The 12,763-nt window shown below is 43.1% G+C and overlaps 1 protein-coding gene across 3 annotated transcripts in view; it reads left to right on the plus strand.

Annotated features, from left to right (window-relative positions):
• LOC147310689 (pleckstrin homology domain-containing family A member 5-like) overlaps window positions 1-12,763 on the plus strand; it is a 157,735-nt gene that overhangs the window by 74,012 nt on the left and 70,960 nt on the right. For all 3 annotated transcript variants that reach the window (XM_086268990.1, XM_086268992.1, XM_086268991.1), the window contains one exon: window positions 8,210-8,384. In XM_086268990.1, the coding sequence (XP_086125116.1) occupies window positions 8,210-8,384 (175 nt within the window). The remainder of the gene's footprint in view (window positions 1-8,209; window positions 8,385-12,763) is intronic.

Below are 12,763 nucleotides of genomic sequence, written 5' to 3' on the forward strand. Positions count from 1 at the left end.
AATACTGTGTAGTTATTATAAGTCACTTTCATCTGTGTACAGTGTGCACATCCTTCAAAGTGTGCCACAGTCTGCCTTCTGTGCTGGATAATTGGCTGTAGTTCTGACCAACTGTCAGACATTCGTACCTTCGTCCTAACAAAGAAACAGCATAAAGTTTTGGATTTACAAGGAAAAAAGATTTAAAAAAGACACAAAAGATAAGGATTTGTCAAACGTGTGCCCATAAGAGCCTTTAAAAAATTCTTCATACAAACAAATTGCCGGGCAAAATGGAGCAGGACAGGTCGCGTTGAAACCAGAGTCAGCAGGTTGTCAAAGCAGCCAATGAGAAAGCACAAAGCTCTGCGACCTTGTTAATCTTCCCAATAACACAGCAGTTAATCGTTCTTCTTTGGTCTTTAAATTAGGGCAATCTAACTGGTTAAAGTCAACTATGCTGACACAAAAAGTAATGTCTTTACATTTATGTTGACTGGCTCTTTGCACTGCTCTCAGAAAGAGTAACCCACACCGATGCATGTCCATCACCTGGCTTTGTTTTTCTCTCCAGCTTCTTTAAATCCCCTGAGAAATCGTTTTCTCCTGTTTCTGCCTCATGCAGATATTAACCTTGTGCTAACACACACGATTCATATTTGTTATGATTTGTGTCTCCTACAGCTGAGAAAGTTAAAGTTGAAATAATGCTGTATAATACACTGAACAAAAATATAAACGCAACACCTTTGTTACTGCTCCCATTCCCCATGGGATGGACGTAGAGACCTAAAATTCATTCCAGATACACAATATAACCATCCCTCCCAAACAGTGGTCACAAATCAATCCAAATGTGTGGTAGTGGGCACATCTGCCATATTGAGATAATCCATCCCACCTACAGGTGTGCCACATCAGGATGCTGATCTGACATCATGAGTAGTGCACAGGTGTACCTCAGACTGCCCACAACAAAAGGCCACCCTGGAATGTGCAGTTTTTTGCGCTATTGGGGGTCTGGGGACCCAGAACCGGTCAGTATCTGGTGTGACCACCATTTGCCTCATGCAGTGCAACACATCGTCGCATGGAGTCTATCAGATTGTCAATTGTGGCCTGTGGAATGTTGGTCCACTCCACTTCAATGGCTGTGCGAGGTTGTTGGATATTCGTGGGAACTGGTACACGCTGTCGTATACGCCGGTCAAGCACATCCCGAACATGCTCAATGGGTGACATGTCCGGTGAGTATGCTGGCCATGCAAGAACTGGGACATTCTCAGCTGCCATCTGCCCTGAACAATGTGAACCATGATTCATCCGTGAAGCGCACACCTCTCCAACGTGCCAGACGCCATCGAATGTGAGCATTTGCCCACACAAGTCTGTTACGGCGACGAGCTGGAGTCAGGTCAAGACCCCGATGAGGACGACGGGCATGCAGTTGAGCGTCCCTCAGACGGTTTCTGACAGTTTGTGCAGAAATTGTTTGGTTGTGCAAACCAATTGTTCCAGCAGCTGTCTGGGTGGCTGGTCTCAGACGATCTTGGAGGTGAACCTGCTGGATGTGGAGGTCCTGGGCTGGTGTGGTTACACGAGGTCTGCGGTTGTGAGGCCGGTTGGATGTGCTGCCATATTCTCTGAAACGCCTGTGGAGACGGCTTATGGTTGAGAAATGAACATTCAATGCACGGGCGACAGATCTGGTTGACATTCCTGCTGTCAGCATGCCAATTGCACGCTCCCTCATTGCTTGTGGCATCTGTGGCATTTTGCTGTGAGACAAAACTGCACATTCCAGGGTGGCCTTTTGTTGTGGGCAGTCTGAGGTACACCTGTGCACTACTCATGATGTCAGATCAGCATCCTGATGTGGCACACCTGTGAGGTGGGATGGATTATCTCAATATAGCAGATGTGCCCACTACCACACATTTGGACTGATTTGTGACCACTGTTTGGGAGGGATGGTTATATTGTGTATCTGGAATGAATTTTAGGTCTCTACGTCCATCCCATGGGGAATGGGAGCAGTAACAAAGGTGTTGCGTTTATATTTTTGTTGAGTATATTTAATACATTGTAAAACTCTTACTTGCTTTCAGTGATTGTGTGGATTGTGAGTCTGTGGAAACGCACACGCTCTTGTTGCTGAAGTTGAGGAAACTCAGTTTGTGATATAGTGAACCTGTTACCTGCCTGTTATACGTGGTGCAGTTTTCTACTGAAATAGTGCATTTAGTACATTATGTCTGTTTTTTGTTTGTTTGGTAACTACCATGTTATAAAAGGATAGAAGAGCTTCAGATTAAGGAGCTTCATCCTCCTGAAAATTCTTGCAAATTCATCCTGTGTTGGCTCGTCCACGTATCACGTCTTTGCCTAAACCTCTGAGTGCTAGTCAGGTTTGGAGTATTATAACCTGCCCCCCGATGAGCTTCTTGTGAGCTTCCACCAAGCAGTTTAATATTATACTCAAGCAGTAATGTCACAGCCCTGCCTTTGGTACAAAAAGAGTTCTTGACTATCTGTGTAAATTTGGTCGAGCAGGTTGTCTTCAGCTGTGCACGGATGGGTTGATTGTATGTAGAGCTGGGCGATATGAGATTTTTTCATATCACGATATGTTTTTTTCATTTCAGGCGATAACGATATCTATCACGATATCAGCCAAATAACTATATTTGTAAGATTTAAATGTGCCGTTGCTCACAAGTAAAATGTGAAATAATCAGCAGCTTGTTTTTATTTAAATATTTATTTCCCATAATAAGTTCAACAGGGTAGATGTACTTAAGGAACATGAGACTTTTTCAGATAAATAAAGGCAAATATTGCAAACTACACAAAAGGCAGCCGCTAAAGCGTTTAAGTTTCAAAATAGAACAAATGAAACAGACTAAACTGTCAATTCCACTTAGAAACAAAATATTAATTCTAAAAATAAATCTTAGTTTGTTTTACAGAAGAACAGACAAAACTGACTAACTTTTGTCAATATCAAATAAACTGAGAACTAAAAGGAAATTCTCAATCTCTCCTTGTTGTATAGCTGAGCTTTTCAAACAGTTTTAACAGTTACTTTAGTCTGACAAAAGCCGAATGACGAATTAGCGCTTCCAGTCAGAGACTGAGGCTACGTCCACACGTACACGGGTATTTTTGAAAACACAGATTTTCCGTTTTCGTTTTAAAAAAATAATCCCGTCCACACGTAAAGGCAGAAATGAAGGAAAACGCTGCTATGAACATGCCAAAGCAGCAGGTGGCGCTAGATTCCTAACCGTGCCGAAATGTTGGCCAATCAGAAGTCTAGAAGCCTCGGTGGGAAAAAGTAAACAAAGCTGGGGCATAGAAGCAGAACCGAGTCGTATGTGTGGAGGGACAGTAACTGTGTGTATATGTAAGCATTTAAACACTGCAGAGAGTAGAATTAACAGTATTGTAGAAATTCATTTCACCGAAACAATAACGTGGCGCACAGTGTGACGCATGCACCAGTTTATTGTATTTCCAGACTTGCTTTCGGCACAATTTACAGTGCACGCTACTCTGTTTTTTGTCAGACTTGAAATAGCCGAAATACCTTCACACTACGGAACTTCTATGGCTCTTCCGTTCGACAATCTCTCCGGCGTTGGAACCATCATCTGTTTTCTCTTCGGTCACGCTCGGTTGATTTTTCTAGTCGGCACACTCATTTCCTCCATTACCCGCTGGCTGCTTCCCAAACAAACACACGTGCAGCTTGGCACTTGTGCTGTACGTAACAAGTCACGCGACGTGACGCTGCGGCTGTGATTGGTTCGGCTCTGCGCTACTTAATTTGGATTGGCTGACCTTTATTTTTTTTCTTTTTTTTTTTAAGCGGACAAGAGCGGCGAGGTCTATCGCGATAGTTTAATTTCTCTATCGAGTAAAAGTTATATCGCGATACATATCGTTATCGTTCTATCGCCCAGCTCTAATTGTATGTGTCGACTGCTGAGACACCTCGTAGTTGGAAGCCTGGGAAACTTTTTAATGGTTTCATAATGACTTTGCTTGGCTGACACATGCACCCTGTAGGGTTTCATTACTGTTGCTTCTGTTTTAAGTTCTGTTCAGGTTTGAACTGTTGCCTTGATCATATCAATTCAATTCCATCGTTATGAGAAGAGGCCATAACAGACTTAATTGCATTGTTTTTTCTTTTTCCAACACAAATGCATTAGTAATTGATTCCAGATACCTAATTTGCTGGGTCTTTTTATTAAAAGTTAAGCCATTGCTTATAAATCTCAACATATCAACAAAGTATTGCAGTGGCATGCTTCGAGCACAGGCCGTGATCCCTCACTGAGCTGATGAACACTATTTGGGCACATTGAGACTTTTTCTGGTACTCATTTCAGCAACAGTTTATAGATGAGAAATCACATTCTAATGATAATTACAATAATTTGCTATACATCATAATATTATGCTGTGTAAAAGAAATTTATAATGTATGTAAATGTAAATATAGTATTTGCCAAAAAGCAAGAAAAATGTTTTCACTGGTTCTCCTTAAATTATCTTTTAGGCAAATCAAAACACTGATATGATTTTGAAACATCACAACAGTCTAGTGATAAGTTATTCAGCTGTGTCGCAGTGCAAAAAATAACTCCTGATGCTGATTATGAGCCACAAACCAAAGTAGCTATCATGTGTGGATAATTATCTGACTCAGGTCAGACTTTGAACACTCATCACACAGCTGACTGCAGGTTTACATACATTTTCGTAATGACTGAAATGGCAGCACTGATTAACAATGGGCTGTGAGGTCACTTTTATGATCAGTAATTTGCAAACTGTCATGACGATTGATAAATGACCACGAGTACCATTCACAGTTGGGGAATGGCTGAAGTCACAGTCTAAGAAGGCTAACCTGCCACGTTTCATATCCTCCCTGGTGAATTTGATGTGTCGGTCCACCGAGTTAATGAAATGTGGTACGTCCTGAGATTTGATTTTCACCCAGGTGTCATCCACATTCCTGAACCAATGGCTTGGTGGTGTTCCAGGGTGTTTAGCAAAGCCCTCTTTTCCACTTCTTCCATGTACAAATTGGCCACGAAACTGAAACTGAAACTGGGGAGCCCATGGCACACCCATGTTTCTGTCTGTAGAACTGACCCTTGTATGTGAAGTAGGTGGAATGAGACACAGTTCAAACACACTTGGTTGATGCTGAGAGCGGTCCTGCTGCTGAGGTTGTGGTCATCCTGTAATCTGTTGTGTTCTGGATGTGGTGTTCAGAGCTGCCCACCAGCGGGTTGAGGATCGAAGCCAGAAACTTGGAGATGTTACAGGTGACCGAGTTGATCATGCAGACGATCGGTCTTAAAGGTGCTCCCTGTTTATGTATTTTCGGTAAACCATACAGACTTGGTGTAGACTCTCCTGGGTACAGCCTGTGGTATGAGGTCCGGTTAACAGCCTTGTCCTGTTCTAACTGCTTCAGACAGTCTATCACCCACTTCCTGTAACCACTTCCTGGGTCTCGTTTCAGGGGCTCAGAAGTATTCTCGTGATAGTATTTCTGGTTAAAACTGTGCACCTGCCCTCATCTGCTGGAAGGAGGATGATGTTGTTGTCATTACTCCAAGCTGATGTTGGATGCTGGGGGCTTTGCATTGCTGAGACAGGCTGAAACTTCCGTCTGTAGCTGCTCTGCTTCCACATCTGCAATGTTGTTGTTTCGAATTGCTGTTTCTGTGGCTGTGATCGGTTACACTTGCGGGATTTGTCTCGGCGTCACTGCAAAGCTCAACCCTTTTGCAGGGATGTTTTTCTCTGCTTGAGTGAGTACACAACATTTTCACCCACATGTCCACATCCTCACCATCTTACAGTGCTCTGAATTCAGTCATTTCCAAAATCTCTGAGAATGGGACTCGTGGCCATTAATCAACAGTCATAACAATTTGCATATTAATGATCATAAACTGAGCTCCCAGCCCAGTGTTCCTTCAGTGCTGCTGGTTTCAGTCATTGTGCAAATGTCCTGTTTATAAGGTTGGAAACCTGCAGTCAGCTGAGACTGAAGACGTCACCTGATGATGAGGAAACGTTTCTCCCCTTCCTTACCTGGATGATTGAGCATGCATCAAGACAAAAGTACAGTACTTGCATGGTAAATGATACAGACTGTAACTGATGAGCAGTATTTCCATTAAGAATAGATAGATAAGGAGGTGATATAAACAGTTAAAAAGATGAGTTAGACTTGTATGAGACAGTAAATGTTGCTTTCAGGAGAGATAAAGATGGCAAAGGATGTGTTGTGTGTTGAGGGATAGAGCTTAAACCCCTAAAGTTATGTCTTCAGAGACTTAAGCATTATTTAAGGGTCTGGCAGTGTTCTAGCACTACTCACTGAGCAGGACCCAGTAGAAACTGTGTGGTGTGTGGCATCAACAGTAGAAATCCACAGAACACAGATCTGCAAGAATACCAACTGGAATCACGGAGACTTCCTTTGTTCTTATGTGTGAAAACAGAGTTTAGTTGATGTGCTTTGCTTAGAGCGATCGTGGCTCAAGAGTTGGGTGTTCGTCTTGTAATCAGAAGGTTGCCGGTTCGAGCCCCGGCTCGGACAGTCTCAGTCGTTGTGTCCTTGGACAAGACACTTCACCTACCGCCTACTGGTGTTGGCCAGAGGGGCTGATGGCGCGATACGGCAGCCTCGCTTCTGTCAGTCTGCCCCAGGGCAGCTGTGGCTACACCTGTAGCTGCCTCCACCAGTGTGTGAATGTGAGAGTGAATGAATAGTGGCATTGTAAAGCGCTTTGAGAGTCTCGAAAAGCGCTATATAAATGCAATCCATTATTATTATTATTATGCTCTGTTGACCTTGGCACTCGGAGACCTTGAGCTATATTTTCCTCTCAGTAACTCTCTCCACCGTTCTGCAGCAAAAAACTTTGAGCTGGTTCAATTTGACAGGCTAAGTTGGCCGTTTAAATTGGGTGGATGTGGAGGCAAATAACAGAGGTGAGTTGAACACGCACACACTCCAGTCTTCTTTATCTCTGCTTCCATCACCCTCGTTTTCCCTCTCCTCTTGTGTTCGTTCAAGCCACTCGTCCTCTCCTTCGTTCTCCTCCTCTGTTTAATTGTGCCAACAAAGTAAGCGTGTTATTAAGAGAGTGAAGATGGGATCTGCTCGGTGAAATGTGCTGTTAGTTGATTGGCTGGCTTCAACCTGTGGAGACTGATTGTTTCTGACGGGCAACGTTTGTGTCATCTTAAGCTCTCATCAACTTGAAAAGACCACTTGCACCTAAGAATCTATTAAACTAACAACAATTAACTAACTAACAATTCCTTCTAGTATTCTAAGTACTTCACACTTCATTTGAATAAAACTTAACTGTCTGTAATCGGCAGGAAACGTGATTTCTAGCTGGGAAAGGTCATCAACCATTCTTATGTGGCTTAGATTTTTATAGTGTTGGGGATAAGGAGTTGTGACAGTGTGAATCACTGATTTCTATATTTGTCTGTCCTTTTTCACTACTATCCTCTGTTGCATGTCACTTAACTCTACATTTCTTATTCCTTTCCCTTTGCCTCCTCTCTCTGTGTGTCTGCTGTTTTGTGTAGTTTGTTTTCGGCAGCTATGCTTCACAAGCACAAAAATACCTTTGAATGTTTTGTCTCCTTCTCCTCTACCTGCCAAAAACTAGCTATGTATCAGAAATGGGACATCGACAGTTGTGATAAAGAAGATACTTTCTCCACTCCAAGGAACAAAACTAGAGATTAACAATAAAAAGTCAGGATAACTGGGCTGAAATGAAATTTAGGAATGGAGCAAACTTGTTAAAATAGCTGCTTCTGCAATAACTTGGCCTACTTTAAGCAGGTTTGCATGTCTAAAATCTGGCTTAATACCTCTTCTGGGACCTCTCCTGTACCCAGATGTGGTAGGAGACCTTGTCAGCAGATACTTTGTAACCAGGCCGGCATGCTGGTAGAGCATAGTTCAAAGGCTCAGTACCTGCAACAGTGGTCACAGGGGTTTCATAGCGCCTTGAGACGACTGTTGTCATTTGGCGCTGTACAAATAAAATTGAATTGAAAATATAGTAAGTGTAGGTAGGGGTCACGACACTCCCTCTATTGTACATTCTTCTAAAGTGAAATGTCTGAATCCCTCGTCTGTGTCTCTCTGTGTTTCGCCTTGTGGCAGATCGGCTCCCAAGTCTTCGTCGGAACAGGGAAGCAGCAGTGACAAGAAGGAGCATCCTATGAGTACCATGAGTGAAGCGTCAAACTACACAGGTGGCTCCGATTACAGCACCTTCACTGGCAGCCCAGCCACCACAGTCACTACTGCCATTACCACTTCCACCTCATCTACACGGGTTAGTCTTTACCTAAACCTCATAACAAGAGTGAGCCACACTGACTCTCGTCAGCAGAGGCAGAAATGCTCTTTGTGCTGTAAATTCAATCAGTTATTTCAGTGGAGGTCACCTGTGCTGTCGATGAAGAAAAGAAAATAGGCAGAAACTTTTAGCTGTAACTCGTCTTTTTTCTGCTTTTTTGATGCAGTAAGTGACTTTATCTCCACTCTGAGTCATTTCCTGTATTCTGTAATGAGTTAGAGTAACAGAAAGAATAATGTGTGAAAGTCTAAATAAAAATGCCTCATTCCTTTGATTTTAACGACATTTTAATTCATAAACACAAAGAAGAAGACGACAAGTGGTGCACTGGGACACATTGTGTCCACCATGTTGAAACCACGATGTAGAGAAGTTAGACTACAAAAGGCACGTCTTACATGTTCCAACCCTAAGCCATCAGCATATGTCTTTGTAAGTGTATTTAAATTACTCACACAATTTACCTCGAATTGCACAAACCCTAACATCGAAAAAATGTCTTATTTTGCAGTTGTGATAGTTTCTACTAGGAGTGTTTCTTTTTAGGAGATGTTATCAGAACAAGTACATAACTGACACTTTGAGTCCTTAAACTCCTGGGGGAGCAGGCAGCTGACAGTATTACCAGAAGTAATAAATTCACTGTTCGAACTGCCAATAGCAGCCTCCACTGGTTGACCAGGCTAAGGGAGCCAAAGGACCGGCTTGCCCAAAACCACCAAAAACGGATGCCCTCTCCAGGAGATCCAGTTGTCCTTCATGTTCCTATATGGTTGCAGGTCCCAACTTCTGCAGCCTAGAAGTGGAAGTGGACCATCCCATCATAACCCCTCCATTTGAGTTCGATTTTATTTGAATGGCAAGTAGAGAGAGGTATGTTGAATGGGGGCAGAGGGCTCTGACAGTACCCATGGCTGACTAATGCCAGGACTGACGTGTTCCCCGTAGGGGATGGTGGTAAATAGAAAATGGACTGGTTCTTATATAACACTTCTACTCTGAGCATTCAAAGCACAACTTACACAAGTTGCCTCATTGTTACACATTTGCACAAACACTTCTTTATGTTCTTTGTATTTAGTGCAGTCTATCTGACATTCACACACATTCAGCAACTTGTGGTTAATTTCTTGCCCAAGGATGTTTCGCATGCAGACTGGAGGAGACAGGGATCGATTGGTAGGTTGGCTAATAGGTCTACCTCCTGAGCTACAGCCATGTTGGCAGTAGCAATGATGCCTTGACTAACCCAAGTATCCACCGGGTGACTGAGTCACTCATCAATAGTCTGTTCAGTGCCTGGACCCAGAACAGCTAATGTTTACTGGTGCAGACATAATCTCAGTGTGGGGATGGATCAAGAAAGGGGTAGGTCGGCCACCCCCGGCTGATCTAGTAGCTTGTAGCCCCACCACCAAAGCTTACTGGTTGTACTGGAAAAGACTGTATCTAAAAGAGCAAGATGTTTGATGGCCAAGTTGGGGGTCACTTCACCAGCTTCTCGTGTTCCTTCTTCCTGATGTTGCTGTCATTGGGAACCGCTACATCGATCACTACGGCCGTCTTGTTCTGTTTGTCTACCACCACTATGTCCGGTTGGTTAGCCACCACCATTTTGTCCGTCTGTATCTGGAAGTCCCACAGGATCTTAGCTCGGTCGTTCTCCACCACCCTTGGGGGCATCTCCCATTTTGACCTCGGGACTTCCAGGTTATACTCGGCACAGATGTTCCTGTACACTATGCCGGCCACTTGGTTATGGCGTTCCATGTATGCCTTGCCTGCTAGCATCTTGCACCCTGCTGCTATGTGCTGGATTGTCTCTGGGGCATCTTTACACAGCCTGCACCTGGGGTCTTGCCTGCTGTGATGGACCCCAGCCTCTATGGATCTGTGCTCAGAGCTTGTTCCTGTGCTGCCATGATTAGTGCCTCTGTGCTGTCTTTCAGTCCAGCTTTGTTCACCCACTGGTAGGATTTCTGGATATCAGCCACCTCCTCTATCTGCCGGTGGTACAAACCGTGCAGGGGCCTGTCCTTCCATGATGGTTCCTCGTCTTTCTTGGGTTTCTGCTGCCTGAGGTATTCACTGAGCATTTAGTTCTTGCCATCTTCTTGATGTACTCGTGGATGACCTTATTTGACCTTATCGTGCATTTTGCACCGAGTTGTTGTTTTATGTAGTTGCATAGGCTGCTGTTTTTGTGTGAGAGCCTCATTTACAACCAGACTCTTGTTAAGTTAAATCAGGGGTGTCAAACTCATTTTACATCAGCCCACTTTGACCTTAAGTGGGCCGCTCCACTTAAGGTCAAAGTGGGAAAGGAGGTGAAACTCTCCTTTCTGTCCTTTCTGTCAAAAGGTACATATTTAACTGATTTTCTACATGACGAAGAAGCAGCTGCTGTGACAAAGAAACAATCTGTCTGCATGACTCTTTGGACTTAAACTGTAAGAAAAATTACAGAAAAGGCTCTGATAGACCAGACTGTCCACTTTTATTTTTGTTTTTTCAATTTTGTCATAAAAGAAAAAAGAAATTTCTATAGTAGAAATTGAAAACCAGAAACTTTTTGTCACGGTGATGGAACGCACTCAAACACAGACACAATTCTTAAAGACAAAACGTCTAATTTATTTACAAAGGGAACACACGAGTGCTATACATATATATCTGTAGTGAGTTGGGTGGGGGTCCAGGGCTCCAGGGAGAAGAGGAAAGGGAAACGCACCACCATTTTTCCTCCACTCACACTCGCTCGTCTTCGGCCACTAACGATGCCACACACAGGAATAGTGATGGCCCGCTTGAAGCTGAAGCTCCGGTGCTTCAGAAGCTCTGTGTCGAAGCTTGATTCGTTTGGCCAGGGTCACGTGATCAGTGACGTCCGAAGCTTCATTTAGAGCCTAACTGCTTCAGTGTCTGATTCAATGGTTAATAAGGAAGTGAATCATTCACGGGATTTGTGGAGTGTTTCATGGTGACAGATAGCGAACCACTGATTCGGAGGTTCTGTTGTGTGGGAGGATTTTGAGTTGATTTTGGTCAGCCGGGTGGGTTTTCCAGCTTTGTGTTCTGGCCGTTTGCTTTTGTTTTGTGCGTTTATTTTATCTGACAACGGGAAAAAGGTAAAATGTCAAAAATCTGCTTCCATAATATAAATATCATTAAATAACTTTAGAAAAACTCCCACTTGATTCTTTACATGTAATGTTGTAAAAATATATATTTTATTGTTTAATTAATCTGAAAATGTTAGTCTGCAAAATGTGCAGCAATGTAATCTATCTATTCTCTTTAGCTGATAGTTTGTGGGGCCCAGGTAGACTGTATAACTGCATCTCTACCAGTTTCTGTGCGCTCCAGCCTCCTCTGTGCCATGTGAAGGGATTTTCCTTAATGCAGGAGAAATTATCTCCACGAAAAGGAACAGGTTCGGCCATCGCACAGTGGAACAAATTCTCTTCTTAAATAAAAATGAGAAAGGGTTACCTTAAATGCATCATGTTTTTAATTTGCAAGTTCATAAGCATTTTCCTTTTCCGTTTCACAATCAATTCTACCCCCAGGTCAAAAATATGTCTGGGAAAATGTCCCTAATATAATATTATTTATAAATATACCCGTCTAGCGATTAATTGCACAAGTGCATGGAGGCGGGACCTCACAGCAGAAGCATACTCCATAATGTGTTGTACATTATTATATGTAATGTGGTGTTTTTCAATTATTGTATTTACCAACATCAAGACGTCACAAGCAAAGAAAGACCACACCATGGTGCATGTTTGAACAATCAGAATCAGAATCAGAATACTTTATTGATCCCTGGGGGAAATTATTTTTTGTTACAGTGCTCCATTTTAAACCAACATTAAGACAAGACAGACAATACGCTAACTAAGAATAGTACAATATATACATATATATACATACATACATACATAAGTCACTTATAAATAAATATTTGGAAAAGAAACATGTGTAGCTGTAGCAGCAAACAGTGTGTTAAGTGGATGCGTTGTACAGGGAGCCACAGGCAGGAATGATTTCCTGTGTCGTTCAGTGGTGCTTTTCGGTAATCTCAGTCTCTCACTGAACGAGCTCCTGTGACTGACCAACATGTCATGGAGTGGGTGGGAGGTGTTATCCAACATTGTCTTTATCTTGGGCAGCATCCGCCTCTCCGACACCACCTTGAGGGAGTCCAGCTCCATCCCCACAACATTGCTGGCCTTACGGATCAGTTTATTAAGTCTGTTGGCATCTGCGACCCTCAGCCTGCTCCCCCAGCATGCAACAGCATAGAGGATCGCACTGGCCACCACAGACTCATAGAAAATCCTCAGCATTTT

The sequence above is a fragment of the Aulonocara sp. 'chitande type north' Nkhata Bay genome, linkage group LG17 (genome assembly GCF_057382095.1).
Source record: "Aulonocara sp. 'chitande type north' Nkhata Bay isolate Kocher_YH1m ecotype deep benthic linkage group LG17, A_spYH_male_GT1.1, whole genome shotgun sequence".
NCBI classification, from domain to species: domain Eukaryota; kingdom Metazoa; phylum Chordata; class Actinopteri; order Cichliformes; family Cichlidae; genus Aulonocara; species Aulonocara sp. 'chitande type north' Nkhata Bay.